The sequence below is a fragment of the Carcharhinus amblyrhynchos genome, chromosome 8 (genome assembly GCF_965287045.1).
Source record: "Carcharhinus amblyrhynchos chromosome 8, sCarAmb.v2.hapA, whole genome shotgun sequence".
Lineage (NCBI taxonomy): Eukaryota > Metazoa > Chordata > Chondrichthyes > Carcharhiniformes > Carcharhinidae > Carcharhinus > Carcharhinus amblyrhynchos.
The window spans coordinates 15,823,902-15,848,911 of NC_137331.1; the positions used below are offsets into that span (position 1 = coordinate 15,823,902).

A 25,010-nucleotide genomic window follows, 5' to 3' on the forward strand; every position below is an offset into this window, starting at 1 on the left:
GTGTCATAGTCTGCAGGGAGACTTAGATAGGTTGCAGAGCTGGGCCGAGAGGTGGCGGATGGAATTTAATGCGGAGAAGTGTGAGGTAATTCACTTTGGTAGGAGCAACAGATGTGTCGAGTATAGGGCTAACGGGAGGACTTTGAATAGTGTGGATGAACAGAGGGATCTAGGTGTGTGTGTACATAGATCCCTGAAAGTTGGGAATCAAGTAGATAAGGTTGTTAAGAAGGCGTACGGTGTCTTGGCGTTTATTGGTAGGGGGATTGAATTTAGGAGTCGCAGTGTAATGTTGCAACTGTACACTACTCTAGTGCGGCCGCACTTGGAGTACTGTGTGCAGTTCTGGTCCCCGCATTACAAGAAGGATGTGGAGGCGTTGGAGAGGGTGCAGAGGAGGTTTACTAGGATGTTGCCTGGTATGGTGGGGAGGTCCTATGAGGAGAGACTGAGGGATTTAGGGTTGTTTTCGTTGGAAAGAAGGCGGCTAAGAGGGGATCTTATTGAAACATATAAGATGATTAGAGGTTTAGATAGGGTGGATAGTGATAGCCTTTTTCCTCGGATGGAGAAAGCTAGCACGAGGGGGCATGGCTTTAAATTAAGGGGGGGTAGCTACAGGACGGATGTCAGGGGTAGGTTCTTTACCCAGCGGGTGGTGAGGGATTGGAATGCCCTGCCTGCTGCAGTTGTAAATGCGTCTAGTTTGGGGGCGTTTAAGAGATCTCTGGATAGGTTTATGGACGAAAAGGGATTGGTATAGGCTAGTGGGTCATTGTTTTTGTAACTGGTCGGCGCAACATCGTGGGCCGAAGGGCCTGTTCTGCGCTGTAATGTTCTATGTTCTATGTTCTATGTTCTATGTTCTATGTTAACACCTCGAGTCATAGAGGTTTACAGCATGGAAACAGGCCCTTCAGCCCAACCTGTCCATGCCGCCCTTTTTTTTGAAACCCCTAAGCTAAACCCAATTGTCCGCATTTGGCCCATACCCCTTTATATCCATCATACTCCTGTAATTATCTAAATGCTTTTTTAAAAGAAAAGATTGTACCTGCCTCTACTACTACCTCTGGCAGTTTGTTCCAGACACTCACCACCCTCTGTATGAAAAAATTGCCCCTCTGGACACTTTTGTATCTCTCCCCTCTCACCTTAAACCTAGGCCCTCTAGCTTAGACTCCCCTACCTTCGGGAAAAGATATTGACTATCTAACTGATCTGTGCCCCTCATTATTTTATAGACCTCTATAAGATCGCCCCTCAGCTTCCTATGTTCCACAGAAAAAAATCCCAGTCTATCCAGCCTCTCCTTATAACTCAATCCATCAAGTCCCAGTAGCATCCTCGTAAATCTTTTCTGCTCTCTTTCTAGTTTAATAATATCCTTTCCATAATAGGGTGACCAGAATTACACACAGTGTTCAAGTGTGGCCTTACCAATGTCTTGTATAACTTCATCAAGACGTCCCAACTCCTGTATTCAATGTTCTGACCAATAAATCCAAGCATGCCAAATGTCAGGTCATCTGACGAAGGAACAGACAGTCCTGAAAGCTAGTGGCAACAAATAAACCTGTTGGACTTTAACCTGGTATTGTGAGACTTCTTATTGTATTTACCCCAGTCCAATGCCAGCATCTCCACATCATGTACAAACTGCTAGTCACAGGCCTGCAGTTTGAAAAACAACCCTCTGCAACCACCCTCTGGCTTCTGTCAAGAAGCCAATTTTGTATCCATTTAGATCCATTTGTATCCACCTGGATCCCGTGAGATTTAGGTTGTTCACTCATCCTTGACACCATTAGTCATTTTGAGGCTGGATGTGATGTGTCCGAAGATGACTGATCAGGCCAATTTGGGCACAGAATGTCCTGACACATATTGGACAGACTTGTGTAGACACTGTAGTTGTTGCGCTGGTGGCTCTGGGCTCACGCAGCTCATGCTTAAGTTGTGCTTCATCAATACACCTTGCTTCATAAGCTTGACAGTCGTTGTGGATGAGGCAGCGCCACGTAGGGCGGTTTTGTGCCAGTATTTCCCAGGTGGTCGTGTCTGTGTCAAGCAACTTCAGGGAGGCCTTGAAGTGTGTTTTTGTAACGTTTCTTCTGCCCTCCATGCGAGCGTCTTCCAGCGGAGAGTTCCCCAAAAAGGAGCTGCTTGGGTATGCGCTCGACTGGCATACAGATGACATGACCTGCCCACCGGGTCTGTGCTCTCATCAGCAGTGTGTGGACTGGTGGTAGACTTGCTCTAGAGAGAACTTCACGATCTGGTACTTCGTCTTGCCATCTGATGCGTAATATTCTGTGAAGACAAGTCATGTAGAAATGATTGAGCTGTCTTGCATGTCTTCGATACACAGTCCACGTTTCACAGGCATACAGGAGGGTAGTGAGTACCCAAGAGCAAAAAACAAAATCAGCCCGGGAAACAGGCCCTTCGGCCCAACGAGCCCGCGCCGCCATCTCAATACCACCAGTCTCTCTCTCCACCCACGACCCCTGTCTAATGTTTTATGGCCATCCAGATTGAGGGAAACTGATTTACGGACAATTTATTACTGCCAATCAGCCTAACAGCACATCTTTGGGGTGTGGGAGGAAACCGGAGCACCCGGAGAAAACCCACGCAAGCACGGGGAGAATGCGCAAACACCCACAGACACCAGCCCAAATCCATGTGTCTGCACAGCAAAGTGATAGTCACTGAGCTGTCGTCTTGCCCAGTATCTGGTCCAGTTTAGGCACACACTAACGACATGAAGCACTAGGCCAATCTCGAACAACCAAGAGCAGCCCAAGTACGACCCATCGCGTGTATGCCCCTCGTTGGGCAACAAGGTGGACCGACTTAAAACCTGTGAATGAAAAGGAAAAATCATTATTATTGTACCATATCCATTTACCTTACCAGGGACGCCCCAATGCTAGTGACCCTTATTTAAAACAATCTCCTATATCCACCCATCTCCAACCCACTCACGTGCCTGTCTAAGTTACTCCTAAATGACTCTAGCGTGTTTGCCTCTTCAGTCTTTTTAATGTTGATGGTGAGTCCAAAGTTGTCACAAGCCATGGAAAATTTGTCCATACTGACTTGCATCTCTGGCTCTGAGCCAATATACACGAAGCAGTCATCGGCAAAGAGGAAGTCTCTCAGAACAGTCTCCTTTACTTTGGTAATAGCTTGAAGTCTCCTCAGGTTGAAGAGCTTCCCATCCACCCTGTACTTGAGGCTGATTCCAGGAACACTGCCCTGGAAGGCATCATTCAGCATGGCAGTAAACATCATGCTGAACAGTGTGGGTGCGAGCACACAGCCCTGTTTGACACCATTGGTGACTGGGAATGCCTCAGAGGATTCTCCGCCATCCAGTACTCTGGCCATCATGCTATCATGGAACTGGCGTACCATCTGAATGAATTTGGGGGGGCAACCAAACTTTGATATGATCCTCCACAGGCCTTGTCGGCTTACAGTATCGAAGGCTTTTGCATGATCAACAAAGGTTGTGTGGAGCTCGCGATTCTGCTCCTGACACTTCTCCTGAAGTTGGCGCGCAGCAACAATCATGTCAGTAGTCCCACAACCTTTGCGGAAGCCACACTGTGACTCTGGAAGCAGGCCCAGCTCCAGATGAGTAACCGGATGATTTAGCAGGACTCTCACGAGGGTTTTTCCTGTGACGGAGAGCAGCGAGATTCCTCGGTGGTTGTTGCATACTTGCCGATTGCCCTTCCTCTTGTAGAGGTGTCCGATGGAAGCATCTTTAAGTTCCTGGGGAATGGATCCTTGTTTCCAAAAGGACTGGAACAACTCAGTGAGCTTCTCAATAAGTGCAGGACCAGCAGCTTTATAGACCTCTGTGGGTATGGCACCTGCCCCTGGGGCTTTGCCACTGGAAAGCTGGCTGACAGCTTTCGTGACTTCAGCTACTACCAGTGGGTCATCCATGGTGCTGTTAATATCAACCTGGAGAATCCTGTCTATTGCCTCATCGTTAATAGATGACGGTCGGTTGAGGACGGCTTCAAAGTGTTCAGCCCATCTCTGCAGGATACAAAGAACAACACAGCACGGGAAACAGGCCCTTCGGCCCAACGAGCCCGCGCCGCCGTCCCATTGTCTCAGTGACCTATTCATGATTTTAGTCTACGCCTAATGTGCGAGGATCAGGGAGGTCCAATTTAGGGACAATTTAGTACCCAATCAATCAGCCTAAAAGCACATCTTTGGGGATGTGGGAGGAAACCGGAGCACCCGGAGGAAACCCACGCAACCACGGGGAGAACGTGCAAACTCCCACAGACACAGGCCCAAATCCATGTGTCCGCACAGTAACAGAGATAGTCTCTGAGCTGTCATGTTGCCCTCGAGATGGTCCAGTTTAAGCACACTAACGACATGAAGCAATAGGCAACTCCCGAAGCAACGTCCAAGAGCAGCCCACTACAACCTGCCGCATGCATGCCCCTTGCTGGACTTAAATGCCTGTGGAGACAAAAAAATTCATTATTAAACAGGCAAAGACTAACATCCCTGAGGCAAAACGTTTAGTAAGGCCTACTATATCCCCCTATATGTAGCCCGCTCATGTGGCTGTCTAAGTGACTCTTAAACAACCCTAGCGTGCCTGCTTCCACCACCTTACTCGGCAGTGCATTCCACACCCCCACTACCCTTTGCGTGAAAAACTGCCCTCTAATATTTGTCTTATACCTAGCCCCCCTCACCCTAAGCCCGTGATCCCTCGTTCTATCCATTTCTAATAGCGGAAAAAGCTTACCACCATTTACTCTATCTATCCCCTTCATAATCTTATAAACCTCTATTAGATGCCCCCTCAGCCGACGTCTCTCAAGGGAAAACAGCCCAAGTTCATTCAATCTTTCCTCGTAAGACAGCCCTTCCATACCAGGCAACATCCTGGTAAATCTCCTCTGCACTCTCTCCAGGATCTCTACATCCTTCCGGTAGTACGGCGACCAGAACTGGATCTGAGCCTTCTCTGTAATGAGAGTTGTACCATCTGTAATCAGGGGGAACTCCCGAGAGATTGAGGTCCATAGAGAGTGTTGAGGGCTCTATAGAACCATTTCAAGTCGTTTCTGACAGCGTATCCCTGTATTTCATCTGCCTTGGCGCTCAGCCAGGAATCCGACATTTTACACAGTTTATTCTGGACTGTCCTGCGAGCCCTGGTAAAAGCATTTTTCTTGGCAACTGATGATGGGTCATTCTGACAGGCCCGATGAAGGTGCTTTTCAACAAGTAGGGCCTGTATCTCCTCATCATTCTCATCGAACCGGTCATGCTGCTTGCGGGTGGAGGGCCTGAGCATCTTCAGTGCAGATATATGGACAGCATTCCTGAAGCGTTCCCAGTCATGTCAATAGTCCCGCGACCTTGCTGCCTGCAAGGTGAAGGTCAGCAAGCTTGATTTCTAAGTCTTCAGCCAGTGCTGAAGCTATGCTGGGGTTCTTCAGCTTGGCCACATTGATTCTTTTCATAACCTTACTTCCTTGTGGTCGCCTCTTGGGTCTGATGCGGAGCCTCATTTTGGAGACAATGAGCCTGTGATCTGTCCAGCAGTCAGAACCACACATGGCCATGGTCACTCTGACATCCTGCCTGTCTTTTCTCCTGACAATGACATAGTTGATAAGATGCCAATGCTTAGAGCGGGGGTGCATCCAGGAGATCTTGTTACGGGTAGGCAGACGGAAGGTTGTGTTGGTGATGAGGAGGTTGTGTGCTGCACAGTGGGCCGTTACTGTTACACTTGCCCACTCCACGCCTCCCAATGATTCCCTGCCAAATTGCAGAATCAAATCCTACTCTTGCATTGAAATGTCCAAGCAAGATCAGCTTGTTGGTACTGCTCGCTGCTGATAGTAGGGCATCTGGTTCTTCATAGAACTTGTTTTTCATCTCACCCGGGTTGTTCATTGTGGGGGCATAGGCGCTGATCAGGGTGGCTTGACTTCTGTTCTGTAGCAGAAGCTGTAATGTCATAAGCCGGTCGTTCACGCCGTTGGGTAGACTATCCAGTTTCTGAACAAGGTGACTCCTGACGGCAAATCCAACTCCAGCATCACAACGCTCATCGCCGCCGTGACCACTCCAGAAAAATGTGTATCCACCTCCAGTTTCAGTCAACTGACCTACATTGGCAAGACGAGTTTCACTCTCTGGCAACTAAGGCTGTTCCTCTGTCTGGTCTGTCTGCTGTAGGGTTGTCCAAAAGTCTGCACACGTTCTAAGTGCCAATGGTCAGTGGTGTCACCTTGTGTTTTATTTTGTTTGTTCGATTGCAAGAGGGGATCCCCGCCAGCCGCGGTAAATTGGCCAGGGTGTAGTGAAGCAGGCAGTGTTTAGGGCACCTTTTCTAGCCCCTTCCTCATTCTACAGAGGTGAGCAGTGCGTTCCTGAAGAGGACTGCTCAGTAGCCCAGGTAGTTTCACTGCTGCTTCAGTCAGCAGAAAACAACCATTAGACCTGAGCTGCCTGTGTGCAAGTCCATGACTACAGCTCCCAGCGTATCCACACCTGCTGCTTCGTCATTCACCCATCGCCACAGAACTTCAAGGATTGAACAAGACAATGATGATGATGGAGTTGAGACTAGTGCTTGATTTGGATTAAAGCAAGGGAGAGTTGCGCAGCATCAGCCTCACTCTGTCTTCCCAATTCCCATCTGGATCTAGTGGCAAGATAAGACAGCTGGAGATGGGACTAGGCACAGTGGATGACCAGGATGTCTTCTGTATCTTTTCCTGCTCTTCGTGTTCCATGATGCTTGAAGAGACTGCCTTCTTGACCGTTGGACCTTCCATTGGTCTCGTCCGCTCAATCCACCAAAGTCTGTCTTCACATGCTGGGATAGGGTGTCAGGGAGGGGTGGATTGGCCATGCTAAATTGCCCCATAGTGTCAAGGGGCCTAGCTAGGGTAAATGCACAGGGCTATGGGGATGGGGCCTGGGTGGGATTGTGGTCAGTGCAGACTACAATGTACAATCTCTGCCATATCTGGGAACGCCAGAGAGATGTAGAAAGGGATCAAGAAAGCATCTGGATAGCAACACCCAAATTATCCTCTGTGAAGAGAGCCAGGGTGATCAATACTGAATCATGCAAGCTGATGAAAAGCTGGATCGAGCGCCATCTCAAACTCTTCACAACAGAGAATGTTGTCACTAAGAAATCTCTCAGAGCTCTCTAGATTTTATTTTCATTGGGGAGCTGAACCTACTAAAGTTGAGACCAAAAAGTCCATTGATAGTGGCCAATGGTAAAGTCCCAGGATGTGATGGCATTCCACCTGAAGTCATTAAAAGTGGAAAATCAGCACTGTTACAGTATCTGTATGTTGATACAGAATTAGTTCTGTTGTAGAAGGTAGAGAGTGATGACAGAAGGCTGCTTTAGTAACTGGAAGCCAGTGCCCACTGATGTATCACAGAGAGCTGTGTTGGATTCCCTATTATTTGTCATTTATATAAACAACACAGATATCTATGTTGGGGAGAGGTGGCTGGGGGGAAGGTGGGGGAGGGTAGGATTAGGAAGTTTCCAGATGACACAGAGATTGGCTGGGTGGTTAATAGTGAGGTCTTGTTGGGCTACAAGATGTAGCTGGGTGGTCAAGTGGGCAGTTAAGTGGTAGTTTGAATTTAACCCTGAAAAGTGTGAGGTGATATGCTTTGGAAGGAATAATTAGACACGGAAGTATTCAGTGAATCGTATGACTCTCATAAGTTCTGTGGAACAAATAGACTTTGCTTGTTTGTGCATAAATCTCTGATGAGGGAAGAGCATGTTAGTAGGATGGTGGTAAAGACGCTTGCCTTTATCAATCAAGGATAGGCTTCACTGGGGAGGACGCAGAGGAGATTCACCAGGATCCTGCCTGGGATAAAACATTTAAGTTATGAAGAGAGAGATCGGATAGGCTTGGATTGTTTTTATTCAAGCAGAGAAAACTGAGGGGTAACCTGATCAAGGCATATAAGATTATGAGGAGCATGGACAGAGGAGATGGGGAGCAGCTATTCCCCTCGGTTGAAAAGTCAGTCATGAGGGGACACAAGTTTGAGGTGAGGGGCAGGAGGTTTATGGGGGGACAAGAAGGAAATTTCTTTTACCCAGAGGGTAGTGATGGTATGGAGGATGGTAGAGGCAAGTTTAGAATGTACCCAGATATTTTTGGTCTATTATTGTCACATGTATTGGGACACAGTAAAAAGTATTGTTTTTTGTTCTCTATACAGTCAAAACATACTGTTCACAGAGTAAATAGTGTGATATTAGTGTACCTTTAAGTGATTTTTTTAAAAAATCATGATCTCTGCAGCTCTGCAGTTTTTCTTAGCTCACAGCCTTAGCTGAAGTAATTATGATGCTGGGCTCACCATGATGAGTCTTTATATTGCTACTTAAGTGGTTTAAATGGGGTTGCTTGTGTTTACTCTGGGATTAGTTTTATGATCCCGCATTGTTAGGAAGACAGTCATGTGTTTTTGGACAGTTTTTTTTCATCTTCAGTTTGGAGCTGCAGGTTGAGTTTCAGTTTTAGAGAGGACAGCAAGCTAAAATGAAGTGTTTTCTCTGTCTCCCTGTTTTATTTAGAAATTCTGTTGGTGATCTTAAAGCAAGGTTTTGCTTTCCTGAAGGAAACAAATCTGCTGTTGTTGGGGGCTAGACCAGAATCTCTCTGGTGTTTTGGGAAGCTGTTTTGACTTCAGCAAAAATATATTCCGGTGATAAAGAAGGAATATAAGAAAAGGGATAACCAGCTTGGATAACTAAGAAATAAAGGAGAGTATTAAATTAAAAACCGATGCGTACAGAGTGGCCAAAACTAGTGAGGAATTAGAAGATTGGTATAGCTTTAAAAAACAACAAAGAACGACAAGAAAATGATAAAGAAAGGAAAGATAGATTATGAAGCTAAACTAGCACAAAATATAAAAACTGATAGTAAAAATTTTTACAAATATATAAAAAGGAAAAGAATGGCTAAAGTAAATGTTGGACCCTTAGAAGACGAGAAGGGGGATTTAATAATGGGAAACGAGGAAATGGCCGAGGCCTTGAACAAGTTTTTTGTGTCGATCTTCATGGTTGAGGACACAAATAGTTTACCAAACATTAACAGCCGTGGGACTGTAGGGGTTGTGGTCCTGAAAACAATTACTATTAGTAAAGAGGCAGTGCTTGGTAGACTAATGGGATTAAAGGTAGACAAGTCCACAGGCCCGGATAGAATGCATCCCAGGGTACTGAAAGAAATGGCAGAAGTAATAGCAGATGCGTTAGTAGTAATTTATCAAAATTTGCTAGACTCTGGGGAAGTACTGGCTGATTGGAAAACAGCTAATGTGACGCAGCTGTTTTAAAAAGGAAGTATACAAAAGGCGGGTAACTACAGGCCGGTTAGCTTAACATCCGTAGTTGGGAAAATGCTGGAAACCATCATTAAAGAAGAAATAGCAGGACACCTGGATAAGAATGGTTCAACCAAGCAGACGCAGCATGGATTCATGAAGGGAAAGTCACGTTTGACGAATTTAGTGGATTTTATGAAGATGTAATAAGTGCGGTTGACAGAGGGGAACCGGTGGATGTGGTGTTTTTAGATTTCCAGAAGGCATTCGATAAGTTGCCTCACGAAAGGTTGCTGCAGAAGATTAAGGTACACAGAGTTGGGGGTAAAGTGTTAGCGTGGATTGAGGATTGGCTATCTAACAGGAAGCAGAGAGTTGGAATAAATGAGTGACTAGTGGCGTGCCATAGGGATCGGTGCTAGGGCATCAACTGTTCAGCATATACATAGACTATCTGGAGGAGGGGACCGAGTGTCAGGTAACAAAGTTTGCTGATGACATAAAGATGAGTGGGAAAGCAAATTGTGTGGAGGACATGGAAAGTCCGCAGAGGGATTTGGATAGGCTGAGTGAGTGGGCAAGGATCTGGCAGATGGAATATAACGTTGGCAAGCATGAGGTTATCCACTTTGGAACGAACAATAGTGAAATGGACTATTATTGAAATGGTGATAAATTACAACATGCTACTGTGCAGAGGGACCTGGGGGTCCTTGTGCATGAATTGCAAAAACTCAGTTTGCAGGTGCAGCAGGTAATCAAGCAGGCAAATGGAATATTGGCCTTTATCGTGAGGAGTTAGAATATAAAAGCTGGGAGGTCTTGCTGCAATTGTACAATGTACTGGTGAGGCCGCAACTGGAGTACTGAGTGCAATTTTAGTCCCCTTATTTGCAAAAGGATATATTGGCATTGGAGGGAGTACAGAGAAGGTTCACCAGGTTGATACCAGAGATGAGGGGATTAGTTTATGAGGAGAGATTGAGTAGATTGGGCCTGTACTCGTTGGAGTTTAGAAGACTGAGGGGGGATCTTATAGAGACATATAAGATAATGAAAGGGCTAGATAGGGTAGAGGCAGAGAGGTTCTTTCCAGTTAGAAAGGAAACAAGAACTAGAGGGCACAGCCTCAAAATAAGCGGGAGTCAGTTTAGGAGGAACTTCTTCTCTCAGAGGGTAGTGAATCTCTGGAATTCTCTGCCCATTGAAGCAGTGGAGGCTACCTTGTTGAATATGTTTAAGTCACGGGTAGATAGATTTCTGATCAATAAGGCAATTAAGGGTTATGGGGAGCAGGCGGGAAAATGGAACTGAACCACTTTCAGATCAACCATGATCTTATTGAATGACGGGGCAGGCTTGAGGGACTAGATGGTCTACTCCTGCTCCTAATTCTTATGTTCTTATGTTCAACCTGTTCTGAATCGCAAGTGCATTTGACTGCAGAATTTGACTGCCTTGATGCCAGTATGGAATATGTGCTATGTTAAATCTGTGAAAAGGGTCTTTTGTCTGTGGGATTGCTTTGATTGGAACATTGTAGGTATCTTTGTTAAGGGTTATACATTACCACGATTGTTTCTTGTTTGTAAACAGCTCAGTGACTATCACTGATTGCTGTGCAGACACATGGATTTGGGCCAGTGTCTGTGGGAGTTTGCGCATTCTCCCCGTGCTTGCGTGGGTTTTCTCCGGGTGCTCCGGTTTCCTCCCACACCCCAAAGATGTGCTGTTAGGCTGATTGGCAGGAATAAATTGTCCCTAAATCAGTTTCCCTCAATCTGGATGGCCATAAAACATGGCCATCGTGGGTGGAGAGAGGGTGTTGAGATGGCGGCGCGGGCTCGTTGGGCCGAAGGGCCTGTTTCCCGGGCTGATTTTGTTCTTTGTTCTTTGTTCTTAATTGATAAAAGTTCATGCTATATATATTAACTATATTCTTAAGTTAACTTTGTTTGATAAAAGCTCCCTTGTGGGTCACTTGAATTATACTTGAAGTGAAACATTTCATGCTTATCTTAGCCAAATTTAAAAGGCAAACCTTACGGTTCAGGTGGGCTTCATAAAACACTTTGGAGTTTCTAACCTGAACCATAACAATCGGGAGAAGGAGAGGTTGCAGGATATTATGTTACAGTCATGGCGAGGGTGCAGAGAAAGATCAGCTTAGTATTTGGTAGGTTTATTCAAAAGTCAGATGGCAGCAAGGAAGAAGCTGTTCCTGAGTCAGTTTGCACATGATCTCAGAGACTTCATATTTTATCAACATCAACAACCTCACTCTGAATGTTGCTACAAGTTCATATATCCTGGATCAACAATTACCAGTAATCTGTCCATTGTTGCTGAAATTAGCATCAGGATTGCCAAGACCACAACTGTCATGTCAAAGTTGAGTCAAATATGAACCAACAGCAAACTACTGAAAAAAAAACAAAGTTATGAATGTGCCTAGTACCCTCCTTTAGTAGTGAAGCATGGACAAGTAAGTGCAACTTCCCCCTTCATTGGCTCAAATGAATACTGAGATCTCCTGGCAAGTCAAGAATGTCAAAATGGAAGTACACCTGTGTGCAGAGATCCCCAGTATGTTTGTCCTTGGACTAGTGGTGACTCCATTGTTTGGGTCATGTAAGCTGAATGAATGACAGCCATATATTCAAAGACATGCTCTAAGGTTAGCTTGCCATCAGCATGAAAGTCATTTACATCTATGACACAAAGCTCTCTGCAAGCAAAGTCTCAAATTGATTGCAATTAGAGTTGACTGGATTACCTGAAGGCAAGTAGTCAGAAAGTGCACAAAAAAAAGCAGAGGACAAAAAATAAACAGATGGCAGAAAACAGCCAGCAGGGAAAAAACATCAGTTGACCTTGAACCAACATTGTTCTTCTGCATTGGGCATGGAAGAGTTTGCCATCACAAATCAGCCTCTACAGCTACAACACTGGATGGCACAGTAGCATAGTGGTTAGCACTGCTACCTCATAATATCAGCGACAAGAGTTTGATTCCAGCCTGAGGTGACTGTGTGAAGTTTGCACATTTTCCCTGTGTTTGCATGGATTTCCTCTGGATGCTCCAGTTTCCTCCCACTGTCCAAAGATGTGTTGTTTAAGTGGATTAACCGTGCTGGACATATGGATTTGAGGGGATAGGGTAGGGTGGTGGGCCCAGGTAAGATACTCTTTCGGAGAGTTGGTGCAGACTCAGTGGCCCAAATAACCTCCTTCTGTACTGTCAGGATTCTATGGTTAACAGATGTTCAGCTAGTGACAGATGGATTAATACCATCCCAGAAACAGTTCAGAAAATTTAAAAGATATACATCAGGGAAAGATCACTTGTCCATCTTCTTAGCTTAGAGAAGCATCTTACAAAATGTTGTGTATATTTGAATTAATTGATATTTGAATAATCACAACATTAAAATTAAACCTAAATCTTTGACTTATTAAATAATTTTAAAACACATTTGGGTGGAATTTAATTGAATTGAATTTAATGAAGACTCTGGGAGTGGAAAACATTGTGAATGAGATAAATTAATTGTGCAGCAGACAAGCTGTCAAAATTAATGCTACTTGATGTAGGCCCATTGATGCATCAAGTTGTTCTGGGAAACAGCTTTCTCTAATGAAAGTTTGTGATGGAGGTCTACTCCCCTTGCTGTCCAAGATGATAAAGAATGCAGATTTAGAAATTGTTTCTGGGGAGGAGGCTGTCAGCAGTTGGTAGGTAATGAATAGGAAAATCTGCCTCTATCATGTGACAATGGTCATGTAGGTCCCCGAATCATGGGCAAATTTTGTGTATATGAGATTATACATTGTGAGGAAACTTCTTACACAGCTTACATACGCATGCTTCCTCCATCTGGGTGTGCTGTAACACTACCTCACTCCCTGAGGAAAGGGACACCTGGAGGAAAATCCAGATGCTTCATCACTCCAACCTAATTTCTGCTGTTTGAAATCAGTGGCTAGGGCAACAGCTAGGGTAAGGGTCAGTCACTCAAACTAGCTCTTCATGGCAGTTACCTACTCTCCATGGAAGAAGCCATGCTTTCATATGCCTGAGACATGGCAAAAATCATGGTGTGCATGAACTCCTTCATAGTCGCAGGTATTTCCTAACCTCTCTAGGTGTTATCCAAACCTCTGCTGAATTTCCAACAGGCTTCTGTTCAAGATTTTAGCCATGATCAGAGACCCATCATCAGCATGGGGACCAACTCCACATCAGTCAGGATTTGTCTATGGTGTTCTCTGCAGGATGTATGCCTGAATCTAAATGAGATCCCGTTCATGTCCAGGTACCTGTGCTGGTATGGGTGTATCCTTTGGGTTAAATGTGTCTTTGTCCCCAGAGGTTGAGTGGGGAGGGATGGAGAAGACATTTGCGAGGGGCTGTTAGGAATAAAGGGGGGTACACAGCAAAAGTGGTTTGCACTTCAGAACAAGTGAAATTTGGGACCTTGATACGGAGCTCTGCTTCTTGTTCAAGCAGTGCTTTCATGCACCTGTACCTACTGAACCTGACTGTGACATCCTCCAATTGGAAATAGTTTCCAATGCATAATTATATTTGCTTCAAGTGCCTGTTATCATCCCATTATGAATGAAACCGGCTCCGGCTCCCAACGTAGAAATATAAGTGACGTCTAATTCTGGTTGCCCTATCCCCAATTAACAAAGCTTAATTAAATTCTGCCCTTACCTGCTAATGAAGTGCTCATTGCAGCAACAAATTTTACATTCTAACATAAAATTACATTTCAGCTAAATTAAAGCTGTTTAAAAAGATATTAAAATATAACTTGGGAAAATGAGGTAATATTTACTGGAGGAATATTAAAATGTGTAAAAATTCTTTTTCCATTCAGAGGGCATGTTCTTCTGATTAAAGATGGCTTCCTGAGGAAGTAGCTTATGATTCACAACATCTTACTTTCTTGAATCTAAATTATCTGATTCTTGTTACTAATTAAGACAGCTGACAGCTTTATACATTGAGAGCACATGTTGGGAATATGAGCATATTGAAAACATTTTGATGTGTGGGGAGCACACACACCAGTGAATTTTAAATATACAGTCTCACTATTAGAAATGCACATTTTTGAAGTTACCTGTATTATTGTGAAAAACATCAATGTATTCATTTATTTTGAAAACAAAGAAACCATATATGTCATTCCTCTCTCTAGGTAATGAAGTTGGCTGGGGGATGGGGCAAGTTGCTCCACGATCAGTTATCATCAAATGTTCTAATTGAGATTCAAAAATATGTGAAAGCGCGCATGGAACGGAAATGGCTGCCAATGTTTCTGGCCTCACCAGAGTTTGCTGACAGACACCATACACGGGTACAACAATTCTGCAATTGACTAATCTGTTATAACATGCACCATATGTAAAACAGCATTATCTATTTATCTTATACTGAAAACATAAACTAGACATTTACTGGATAAAAGCAAATTACTGCAGGTGCTGGAATCTGAAACCAAAAGAGAAAATGCTGGAAAATCTCAGAAGGTCTGGCAGCATCTGTAAGGAGAGAAAAGAGCTGACATTTCAAGTCCAGATGACTTTGACAAACGGTCATCTGGACTTGAAACATCAGCTCTTTTCTCTCCTTACATATGCTGCACAGACCTGCTGAAATGTCCTGGCATTTTCTCTTTTGGTAATTAGACATTTACTGTTTTGCATTCATCACATATATCAGAAGTGCTGCATAAATGGAAGATATAATTTCAGGCCCATGACCTTTCATCAGAACAGCGGAGAATTAACAATGTAATAAGTTATAAGTAAGTCAGTCAGAGTGGGGGTGGATGGTTGGGGATGAAAGAACAAAAGAGAAGATCTAGGGTAGGGTGGGAGACAGGAGAGATTAAATAACAGTAGATTTAGTGATGCAAGGACAAATGTGACCAAGAAGCAAAAGCTAGATCTTGAGGATGGGTGAATGTTAAATTTGTGAACAGCTGCCATCTAAAGCAACACAAGACAAAATTGAGTTAAAATAAAAAAAGAAAGCAAAAAGGTACATGGAAAATTTGGAGGTAGGATTGTGCTAATATTTCTAAATACTTCTAAAACATTTCTAAAAGTGATTTTAGTGTAGTTGTCAAGGAAACTCTGGACTTTGTTCATAAGAACATAAGAACATAAGAAATAGGAGCAGGAGTAGGCCATCTAGCCCTTCGAGCCTGCTCTGCCATTCAATAAGATCATGGCTGATCTGTCGTGGCTCAGTTCCACATTCCCGCCCTCTCCCCATAACCCTTAATCCCCTCTCTTATCAAAAACCCATCAACCCGTGTCTTAAATATATTTAGCGAGGCAGCCTCCACCACTTCAATGGGCAGAGAATTCCAGAGATTCACCACCCTTTGAGTGAAGAAGTTCCTCCTCAACTCCGTTCTAAACCGCCCCCCTTTTTTCTTGAGGCTGTGCCCCCTAGTCCTACTGTCCTTTCTGAGCAGGAAGAGTCTCTCCAACTCTATCCTATCCATCCCATTCATCATCTTATACGTCTCAATTAATGTTCAATTAATGCTTTAATGAATAATTGTGTTTTGATGAGATTTTTAAATATATATTTGTATATTATGATAAATATTTAAGCACTTAAAAGGATTAAGTCTTTTCTTCAAGTGGAGTTTGAATGGCTATGTGATTGATTGGTAGTGTTAAGACCCAGGCCAGAAACTCCAAGTTGTTTTCTGAAGATAGCCTAGACCTTAAGTTTTTATATCTGAATTTGGCACAAGTGAGCAGGTGTTTCACTCCAGGTATGATTCATTTCAGATTGCCCGAATTCTGCTCTTGTATTTGGGATAAAAAAACCTTTGGGTAGGATTTTTAGGCCATTGGCCAATCTTCTGGTTCTACCCAGATTACAGGTAGTTCTGAGAAAAATACAATGGTGATAGCAGGAGACTTGAACTTTCCCAACATTGACTGGGACAGCCATAGTATGAAGGACTTGGATGGAGAGAAATTTGTTGAGCGTATCCAAAAGGAATTTCTCATTCAGTATGTGGATGGCCTGACTAGAGAGGGGGCAAAACCTGACCTCCTCCTGGAAAATAAGGACAGATGACAGAAGTTACTGAGGGACTACTTTGGGACCAGCGAAGATAATTCCATTAGTTTTAAGATGGCTATGGAGAATGATAGGTCTAGCCAAAATGTTAAAATTCTAAATTGAGGCAAATCCAATTTTGATGGTGTTAGACGGGAAAAGTTGATTTGGGAGAGTCTGTTAGCAGGCAAAGGGCAGTAAAAAGTCTCACAGCACCAGGTTAAAGTCCAACAGGTTCATTTGGTAGCAAATGCCACGAGCTTTCAGGGCTCTGCCCACTTGATGAAAGGGCAGAGCCCTGAAAGCTAGTGGTGTTTGCTACTAAATAAACCTGTTGGACTTTAACCTGGTGTTTTGAGACTTCTTACTGTGTTTACCCCAATCCAATGCTGGCATCTCCACAAGATGGCAGGCAAAGGGACAGCTGGTAAGTAAGAGGATTTCAAAAGTGTGTTAACCCGGGGTTCAGGATAAGCACATTCCTTTTAGAGTGAAGGGCAAAGCTGGTAGAAGTAGGGAACCCTGGATGACTCAGGATACTGAGGTCCTGGTCAAGAAGATAAAGGAAGCATATGACATGCATTGGTAGCTGGGGTCAAGTGGCTTCCTTGGATAGTATAGAAGATATAGGAGTAGAGTTAAGAGAGAACTCAATGGGCCGAATGGCCTTCTTCTGCGATGTAGGGATTCTATGGGGACGATTCTCCCAAAAGTGCTGAATTGGTGGGAAAACTGTTCTCACCCAAATCTCCACACTCTATGCAATGCAGAGGACCCAGTCGTGAATATCATTAAATGCTGTGGTGGGAGGGGGGGTGGGGGGGCAGAGGGGGCCTCAGGGCCAAAGAGCCTGAAATCGGCAAGATGAGCGGGAACCTGGGAGGCGGTGGGTTTGCGGAAAAGACCTCCCAGCATCCAGATCACTGCATCCAAACCCACATACATTGCTGGCCTCACCACTGGTCCCCACAACCCCCCAACAGAGACATTGCTGGCCTCACAACCCCCCCGCAAAGACATGGCTGGCCTCACAACCCCCACAGAGACATTGCTGGCCTCATTGTTGGCCCCCACGCATATCAATCAGCGTAGACACAGATAGTCAGCATGGTTTCATGAAAGGTAAGTCCTGCTTCACAAATTTGATTGAATTGTTTGAGGAAATAACTAAGTGTGTAGACAAAGGTAGAGCAGTTGATGCCGTATACATGGATTTTAGTAAGGCATTTGATAACATGGTAGGCTCATGAAGAAGGTAAGGAGGTATGGGATAGAAGGAAATTTAGCTGATTAGATAAGTAACTGGCTGTCTCATCGAAGACAGAGGGTGGTGGTGGAAGGAAAAATTTCAGACTGGAGGCCAGTTACCAGCAGTGTACCACAGGGATCAGTGCTGAGTCCTCTGCTATTTGTGATTTTTATCAATGACCTGGAAGAGAGGGCTGAAGTGTGGGTTAGTAAATTTGCTGATGACACCAAGATTGGTGGAGTAGTGGATGAGGTGGAGGGCTGTTGTAGGCTGCAAAGCTGGGCCAAAAAAGTGGCAGATGGAGTTTAACTATAATAAGTGCGAGGTGATTTATTTTGGTAGGACAAACTTGAATGCAGATTACAAGATCAATGGCAGGGTTCTGAGGAATGTAGAGGAACAGAGACATCTTGGGGTTCATATCCACAGATCTCTGAAGGTTGCCACTCAAGTGGATAGAGCTATGAAGAAGGCCTATAGTGTGTTAGCGTTCATTAACAGGGGGTTTGGTTTTAAGAGCCGTGGGGTTATGCTGCAAGTATACCAGATGTCGGTAACACCACATTTGGAATATTGTGTTCAGTTCTGGTCACCTCACTATAAAAAGGATGTGGAAGCATTGGAGAGAATGCAGAGGAGATTTACCAGGATGCTGCCTGGTTTGGAGGGTAGGTCTTATGAGGAATGGTTGAGGGAGCTGGGGCTTTTCTCTTTGGAGCGGAGGAGGATGAGAGGCAACTTAGAGTTTAGAAGAATGAGGGGAGATCTCATTGAGACGTATAAGATGATGAATGGGATGGATAGGATAGAGGTGGAAAGACTCTTCCCGCTCAAAAAAGACAGTAGGACTAGGGGGCACAGCCTCAAGATAAAGGGGGAGCGGTTCAGAACGGAGTTGAGGAGGAACTTCTTCACTCAAAGGGTGGTGAATCTCTGGAATTCTCTGCCCGTTGAAGTGGTGGAGGCTGCCTCGCTAAATATTTTTAAGAAGCGGGTTGATGGGTTTTTGATAAGAGAGGGGATTAAGGGTTATGGGGAGAGGGCGGGAAAGTGGAACTGAGCCACGACAGATCAGCCATGATCTTATTGAATGGCGGGGCAGGCTCGAAGGGCCAGATGGCCTACTCCTGCTCCTATTTCTTATGTTCTTATGTTCTTAATGGAGGTTTATAAGATGATGAGGAGGATAGATAGAGAGGACGTGCAGTCACTATTTCCTCGGGTGGATGTAGCTGTTACTAGGGGGCATAACTATAAGGTTCATCGTGGGAGATAGAGGAGGGATTTCTGAGGTAGATTCTTCAGTCAGAGTGGTTGGGGTGTGGAATGGACTGCCAGTTGTAATAGAGTTGGACACTTTAGGAACTTTCAAGCGGCACATGGAGCACACCAGAATGACAGGGACAACTTGCGGGGCAAGTTTTCATGCAGAGAGGGGTGGGTACCTGGAATGCGCTGCCAGAGGGGGTGATGGAAGCAGGCACAATGGCAACATTTAAGAGGCATCTGAATGGGTATATGAATAGGGAGGGAACAGAGTGATATGGACCAAGTAAGAGCAGAAGAGTTTTTTAAAATTGAGGTGGGGCATCATGATCGGCACAGGCTTGGAAGGCCAAAAAGCCTGTTCCTGTGTTGTACTTTTCTTTGTTCTGTCTATCAACCTTCATCTCTCCCCCCTCTCCTCATGGATGTCAACCCCAGCCCTTGAAGGTGGCCAAATCCCCACCCCCTCCCACAAACATCCTCTTGATCGCCATATCCCCACAGAGCACCCCCGTTCCCCCCAACCTGTCCACATGGACTGTCCCCAATCACCACTCCTCCCCCCAATCGCCAGCCCTCCAATCACTGGCCTCCTGATCACTGGCCCCCACTCCCAATCACTGGCCTCAATGTCAATCAGCAGCTTCAACTCCTGATCACTGGCCCCGAATCCCAATTGCCAGTCCCACCATGCCCTCATCTCCTGATGCTGAATTCTCCCCTTCCCTCCCCTTCTACTGACCTTCAACCCCTCTGCCCTGGCTCCATCCCTGCCAGACCCTTCCCTGGTGCAAGGTTGATTACGCTGGCAAAAATGGCCTGGGAGAATCACGAATAACCCAACACTGGGCCCAATTTGCATTTTTAGCCTTGTGCTTGTTGTCCCAATTGCAATTGTGGGAAAGGCCTAAAATGTCTTTTAGGCATTGGCTTTGCAGGTCCATATGAGGGGCATATGTTCATAGTTGTCATTGATGCACACTTTAGACAGCCAGAAGTTGTTCTAATGAAGTCAACAACTGTGGAAAAAAGCATTGAAATGCTCAATAAGATTTTCACCAGATCTGAGAAATCAGAACAAATCTTGAATGACAATGGATCACAATTCACAGCTCAAGCGTTTCAGGGTTATCCAAAGATATAGTTAGCATTGCTGCCTCACAGTATCCAGGGACCTGGGTTCAATTCTGGTCTTGGGTGACTATCTGGGTGTGGAGTTTGCATGTGTGGATTTTCTCTAGGTACTCCTGTTTCCTCCCACAGTCCAAAGATATGCAGGTTAGGAGGATTAGCCATGGTAAATGGCTAATTGGGAAGGGGTGCCTGATGTGGGTGTGGGTAAGATGCTCGGTGAGAGAGTCAGTGCAGACTTGATGAGCAGAATGGCCTTCTCTTGCACTGTAGGGATTCTACAGATTCTATGGAGTGGTATCCAACACCTAAAATCTGCGCATTAACACCCATCAACAAATGGATTAGCCAAAAGGTTTGTCCAGCCCCTGAAGCATTCATTGAAAATGTCAAAGAACCAAGGTTCATTAAATCGCCAATCTAAACAGTTTCTTTGCAATGTATCACACCACACATACGACCATTAAAAGTTCTTCAGCTTTACTCTTACTGAAGAGGAAGCTGAGAACTACTTTTGATCTACACTTACCACAGGAAACATCTGAGATGATAGGATGCAAAAACAGACGCAATTCTTAAAATGAAGGTAATTCAAAGACATTTATTTTGACAAGAAGAGCAAGTTTTGCTGCACAGCTACAGCATTGTGAAAAGTGGGTTCCTGCAACTGTATTGGTTCAAATTAACCCAATCTCCTCTACACTGCAAACTGAAGATGAATTAGTGTGGAGAGAACCCTTGTCTCAGTTGTTAGCTACACGCTTCAACGTACCAGTATGCCAGAACTACCTCTGGATGAACCATGATCCATACTATCAGATAATGCGACTGCTATTTCGGGTCAATCAACAGAAACCAAGATTGCTGAGGGAGTCAGCAATGATAATGCTGTTGAATGTCAAAGGAGTGAGTTCAATTCACTTCTACTTCAAAATGGTCATTGCTTGGCAAATGACTGCGGTGGTTCAAGATGGACAACAAATGATGGTCTTGTCACTGATGTTTGCATTGAATGAATGATAAAGAAGAAGAAGCCTGTGAAATAGCTATCCAATTAATCCCACTTCCTTTTTCCCAAAGCAATCCAATTCTTTCCCTTTCAATATTATGTCCCATTCCCTTCTGTATGTACGAAATTGGAGGAGAAAGTATAAAGTGGCATATTTTGAAATGGCTGAAAATAATGCTGGTTGCCCTGTTTAGAATTTGATCCTAAAGTCCTTCTTTACATCTATCCTCCAGATACAAGTGCAAGACTTAGTGGAGGACCAGATGTTACAAAAGAGTAGGAAGAAACGAGAAATGGCGAAGGTAAGGAATTGCAGCTGAAGAGCAATGTTTTGGCATTTAGAATGAATTAGAATGATATCAGTCAAAGATAAATCTTTCAAAATTCTCTGAATTTGAGTCATAGTTTCTGGTGTTGTGCGGGAATGCAGTGGGGAATGTAAGTGAGCCCTGTGATGAATGATTTCAAAATGAAATTGAGAAAATTTATCTGCAGAGCTATAGGGATAAAGCAGGCGACTGGGACTAATTGGATTGCCCTACAAAGAACAAAGATAAAGATCTCTTTCTGTACCAGAATGACTCTCTGGCAAGAATTTTACATGAGGTGGAGATGCCAGCGTTGGACTGGGGTAAACACAGCAAGAAGTCTCACCTGGTGTTGTGAGACTTCTTATTGTAAAGAATTTTTCATGCAGCCCCATCCCTCTTCCCCCAACCCCCTCAATCCCTAGTAGGTTTTTAGACATGTGCAACTCAGGCTAAGTCTGAGTTGTCTGCCATTGCCCACAAGCATAGGCAGCACGGTAGCACAGTGGTTAGCACTGCTGCCTCACAGTTCCAGGAATCTGGGTTCGATTCCCAGCTTGGGTCACTGTTTGTGTGGAGTTTGCACACTCTTCCCGTGTCTGCGTGTGTTTCCCCCAGGTCCTCCGGTTTCCTCTGACAGTCCAAAGGTACATTGGGTTAGGTACATTGGCCATGCTAAATTGCCCTTTAGTGTCCTGGGGTGTGTAGCTTAGAGGGATTAATGGGGTAAATATGTGGGGTTTTGGAGATAGGGTCTGGGTGGGATGGGCCAAATGGCCTCCTACTGTCCTATAGGCTTTCTATGATGTCTAAGTCTGGCCTCACCACCATCTGTGAAAGCGATTATAATGACCCTTGATTTTTTGGACATCTTGCAGCGTCTATAAAGCAAATCAAGAACTAGAGACAAAAGGACCCAGTTCTCTCAAAATTAAAAATATAATTCTACATGGGAGATTCAAGGATAGCCCTTGATGAAATGAAACATACTGGTCAAAGAAAGATGAGCTTAGTGTTGAGGGTGGCATCATCCTTGGGCTCCCGCATAATTTTCTCTCGTTCAGGGCAACATCCAATGCTTACACCATACACACCTCGGGATTTCAAAGATGAAAATCATTGAATTATAGAATTACAGTACCATAACAGCCATTCAGCCCATTGAGTCGACATCAATCACAGTACCACCCTGGCCCTATCCCTGTAACCCCATATATTTACCCTGCTAGTCAGAAGCTACATATGGTGACCTGGCCTTAACGTAGACATCACAGACTTGATTTGACAAGCCTCCACGTCCATGGGAGTAGCCTAGTAGGCTTTGGGTGCGAGTGTGTGTCAACTTTACTGGGCCATGGGGGGGCGATTGTCCATTTCAACCTGCTAATTTTTTGGTGGATCAGGCTGAGAGATATGCATGTTGGCCATTTTGTGGGATCCTCACAAGCGTTTATGACCCCTGCACATCTCCCAAACTGAAAAAAGTAGCGCTGTTGAGATCACGTTGAAAACCAGCCTACCGCTAATTTGCATCACTTACCATACTTTAGAATGCCATTATCGGAATCAACATGGCAATCTGGGCGTAATGGCAATGGCAATCTGAGCAATCTGGCCGCCCACATTAGCGTCTTTGGTGTGATGTCACTTTGGTGCAAATCAGAGTTGGTATATAAAAGTCTCAGCCTGACATGGCAGTGTTGGTCTGCCTTGTTGGTGATCAGGTGATTCAGTCCACCTTGTTGTCCAACAAGGGGCATACGCAGTGAGTCGTGCGAGGGCTGCTCTTGGATGTTGCTTCGAGAGTTGCCTAGTGCTTCACGTCGTTAGTGTACGCTTAAACTGGACCAGCTAACGGGCAACATGACAGCTCAGTGACTGTCACTCTTTGCTGTGCAGATACATGGATTTGGGCCTGTGTCTGTGGGAGTTTGCACATTCTCCCCGTGCTTGCGTGGGTTTTCTCCGGGTGCTCCGGTTTCCTCCCATACCCCAAAAACATGCTCTTATGCTGATTGGTGTTAACAAATTGTCCCTCAATTAGGCGTCCCTCAATCTGGTTATAATTCCTTTATTGTGGAGTCCAATAGGCATAGACAAAGGTCATAGGTAGAAGAGAGCACTCACAATGTTAAAATGGCGGTGCGGGCTTGTAGGGCCAAAGGGCCTGTTTCCTGTGCTGTGTTGTTCTTTGTTCTTTGTTCTTTGTTGATGTGGAGATGCCGGCATTGGACTGGGGTAAACACAGTAAGAAGCCTCACAACACCAGGTTAAAATCCAACGGGGTTTATTTGATAGGAAACGCCACTAGCTTTCGGAGCACTGCTCCTTCGTCAGGTAAGTGGGAATTCTGTTCATGAACAGGCCACATAAAGACACAAACTCAATTTACAGAATAATGATTGGAATGCGAATCTTTACAGCTAATCAAGTCCTAACCTTTGAGTGTACCTTTAAGACTTGATTAATGGAAGTTAAGACCCTTAATTTATGCAACTGGATTATTTAAGGCACCCAGTGGCGATCTCTGTGGGATTTGTGGAATCATGGGACACCGGAGCTTCTGGAGCTCAGTCCAGCTACCCTGGCATCCCATGGAATGCCCCCGCGGCCTCTAGAGCCAACTTGTCCATGCCGCCCTTTTTTTTAGAAACCCTTAAGCTAATCCCAATTGCCCGCATTTGGCAAATATCCCTCTGTTCCCATCATACCCATGTAACTATCTAAATTTTTTTTAGAAGACAAAATTGTACCTGCTTCTACTACTATCTCTAGCAGCTTGTTCCAGACACTCATCACCCTCTGTGTGAAAAAATTGCCCCTCTGGACACTTTTGTATCTCTTCCCTCGCACCTGAAACGTATGCCATCTAGTTTTAGACTTCCGTACCTTTGGGAAAAAATATTGACTATCTAGCTGAACTGCGTCCCTCATTATTTTATAGACCTCTACATGATCACCCCTCAGCCTCCTACGCTCCAGAGAAAAAAGTCCCAATCTATCCAGCCTCTCCTTATGACTCAATCCATCAAGTCCTGGTAGCATCCTAGTAAATCTTTTCTGCACTCTTTCTAGTTTAATAGTATCCTTTCTATAATAGGGTGACCAGAATTGCACACAGTAGTCCAAGTGTGGCCTTACCAATGTCTTGTACAACTTCAACAAGATGTCTCAATTCCTGTATTCAATCTTCTGACCGATGAAACCAAGCATGCTGAATGCCTTCTTCACCACTCTGCCCACCTTCACTCCACTTTCAAGGAGCTATGAATATGTACCCCTAGATCTCTTTGTTCTATAGCTCCCCCCAGTGCCCTACCATTAACTGAGTAAGTCCTTCCCTGGTTCAATCTACCAAAATGCATCACCTTGCATTTGTCCAAATTAAACTCCATCTGCAATTCGTCAGCCCACTGGCCCAATTGATCAAGATCCTGTTGCAATTGGAGATAACTCCACTATGCCACCAATCTTAGTGTTATCTACAAATTTACTAACCATACCTCCTGTATTCTCATCCAAATCATTAATATAAATGACAAATAACAGTGA

General features: G+C 44.6%; 1 protein-coding gene across 1 annotated transcript in view; it reads left to right on the plus strand.

Moving 5' to 3' along the window:
• The window catches only part of LOC145346928 (regulator of G-protein signaling 22-like), a 208,311-nt gene that overhangs the window by 168,127 nt on the left and 15,174 nt on the right, over positions 1–25,010 (plus strand). Inside the window, 2 exon segments of the mRNA XM_080194805.1 lie at positions 14,607–14,765; positions 21,384–21,452. Of these exon segments, the coding sequence (XP_080050931.1) occupies positions 14,607–14,765; positions 21,384–21,452 (228 nt within the window).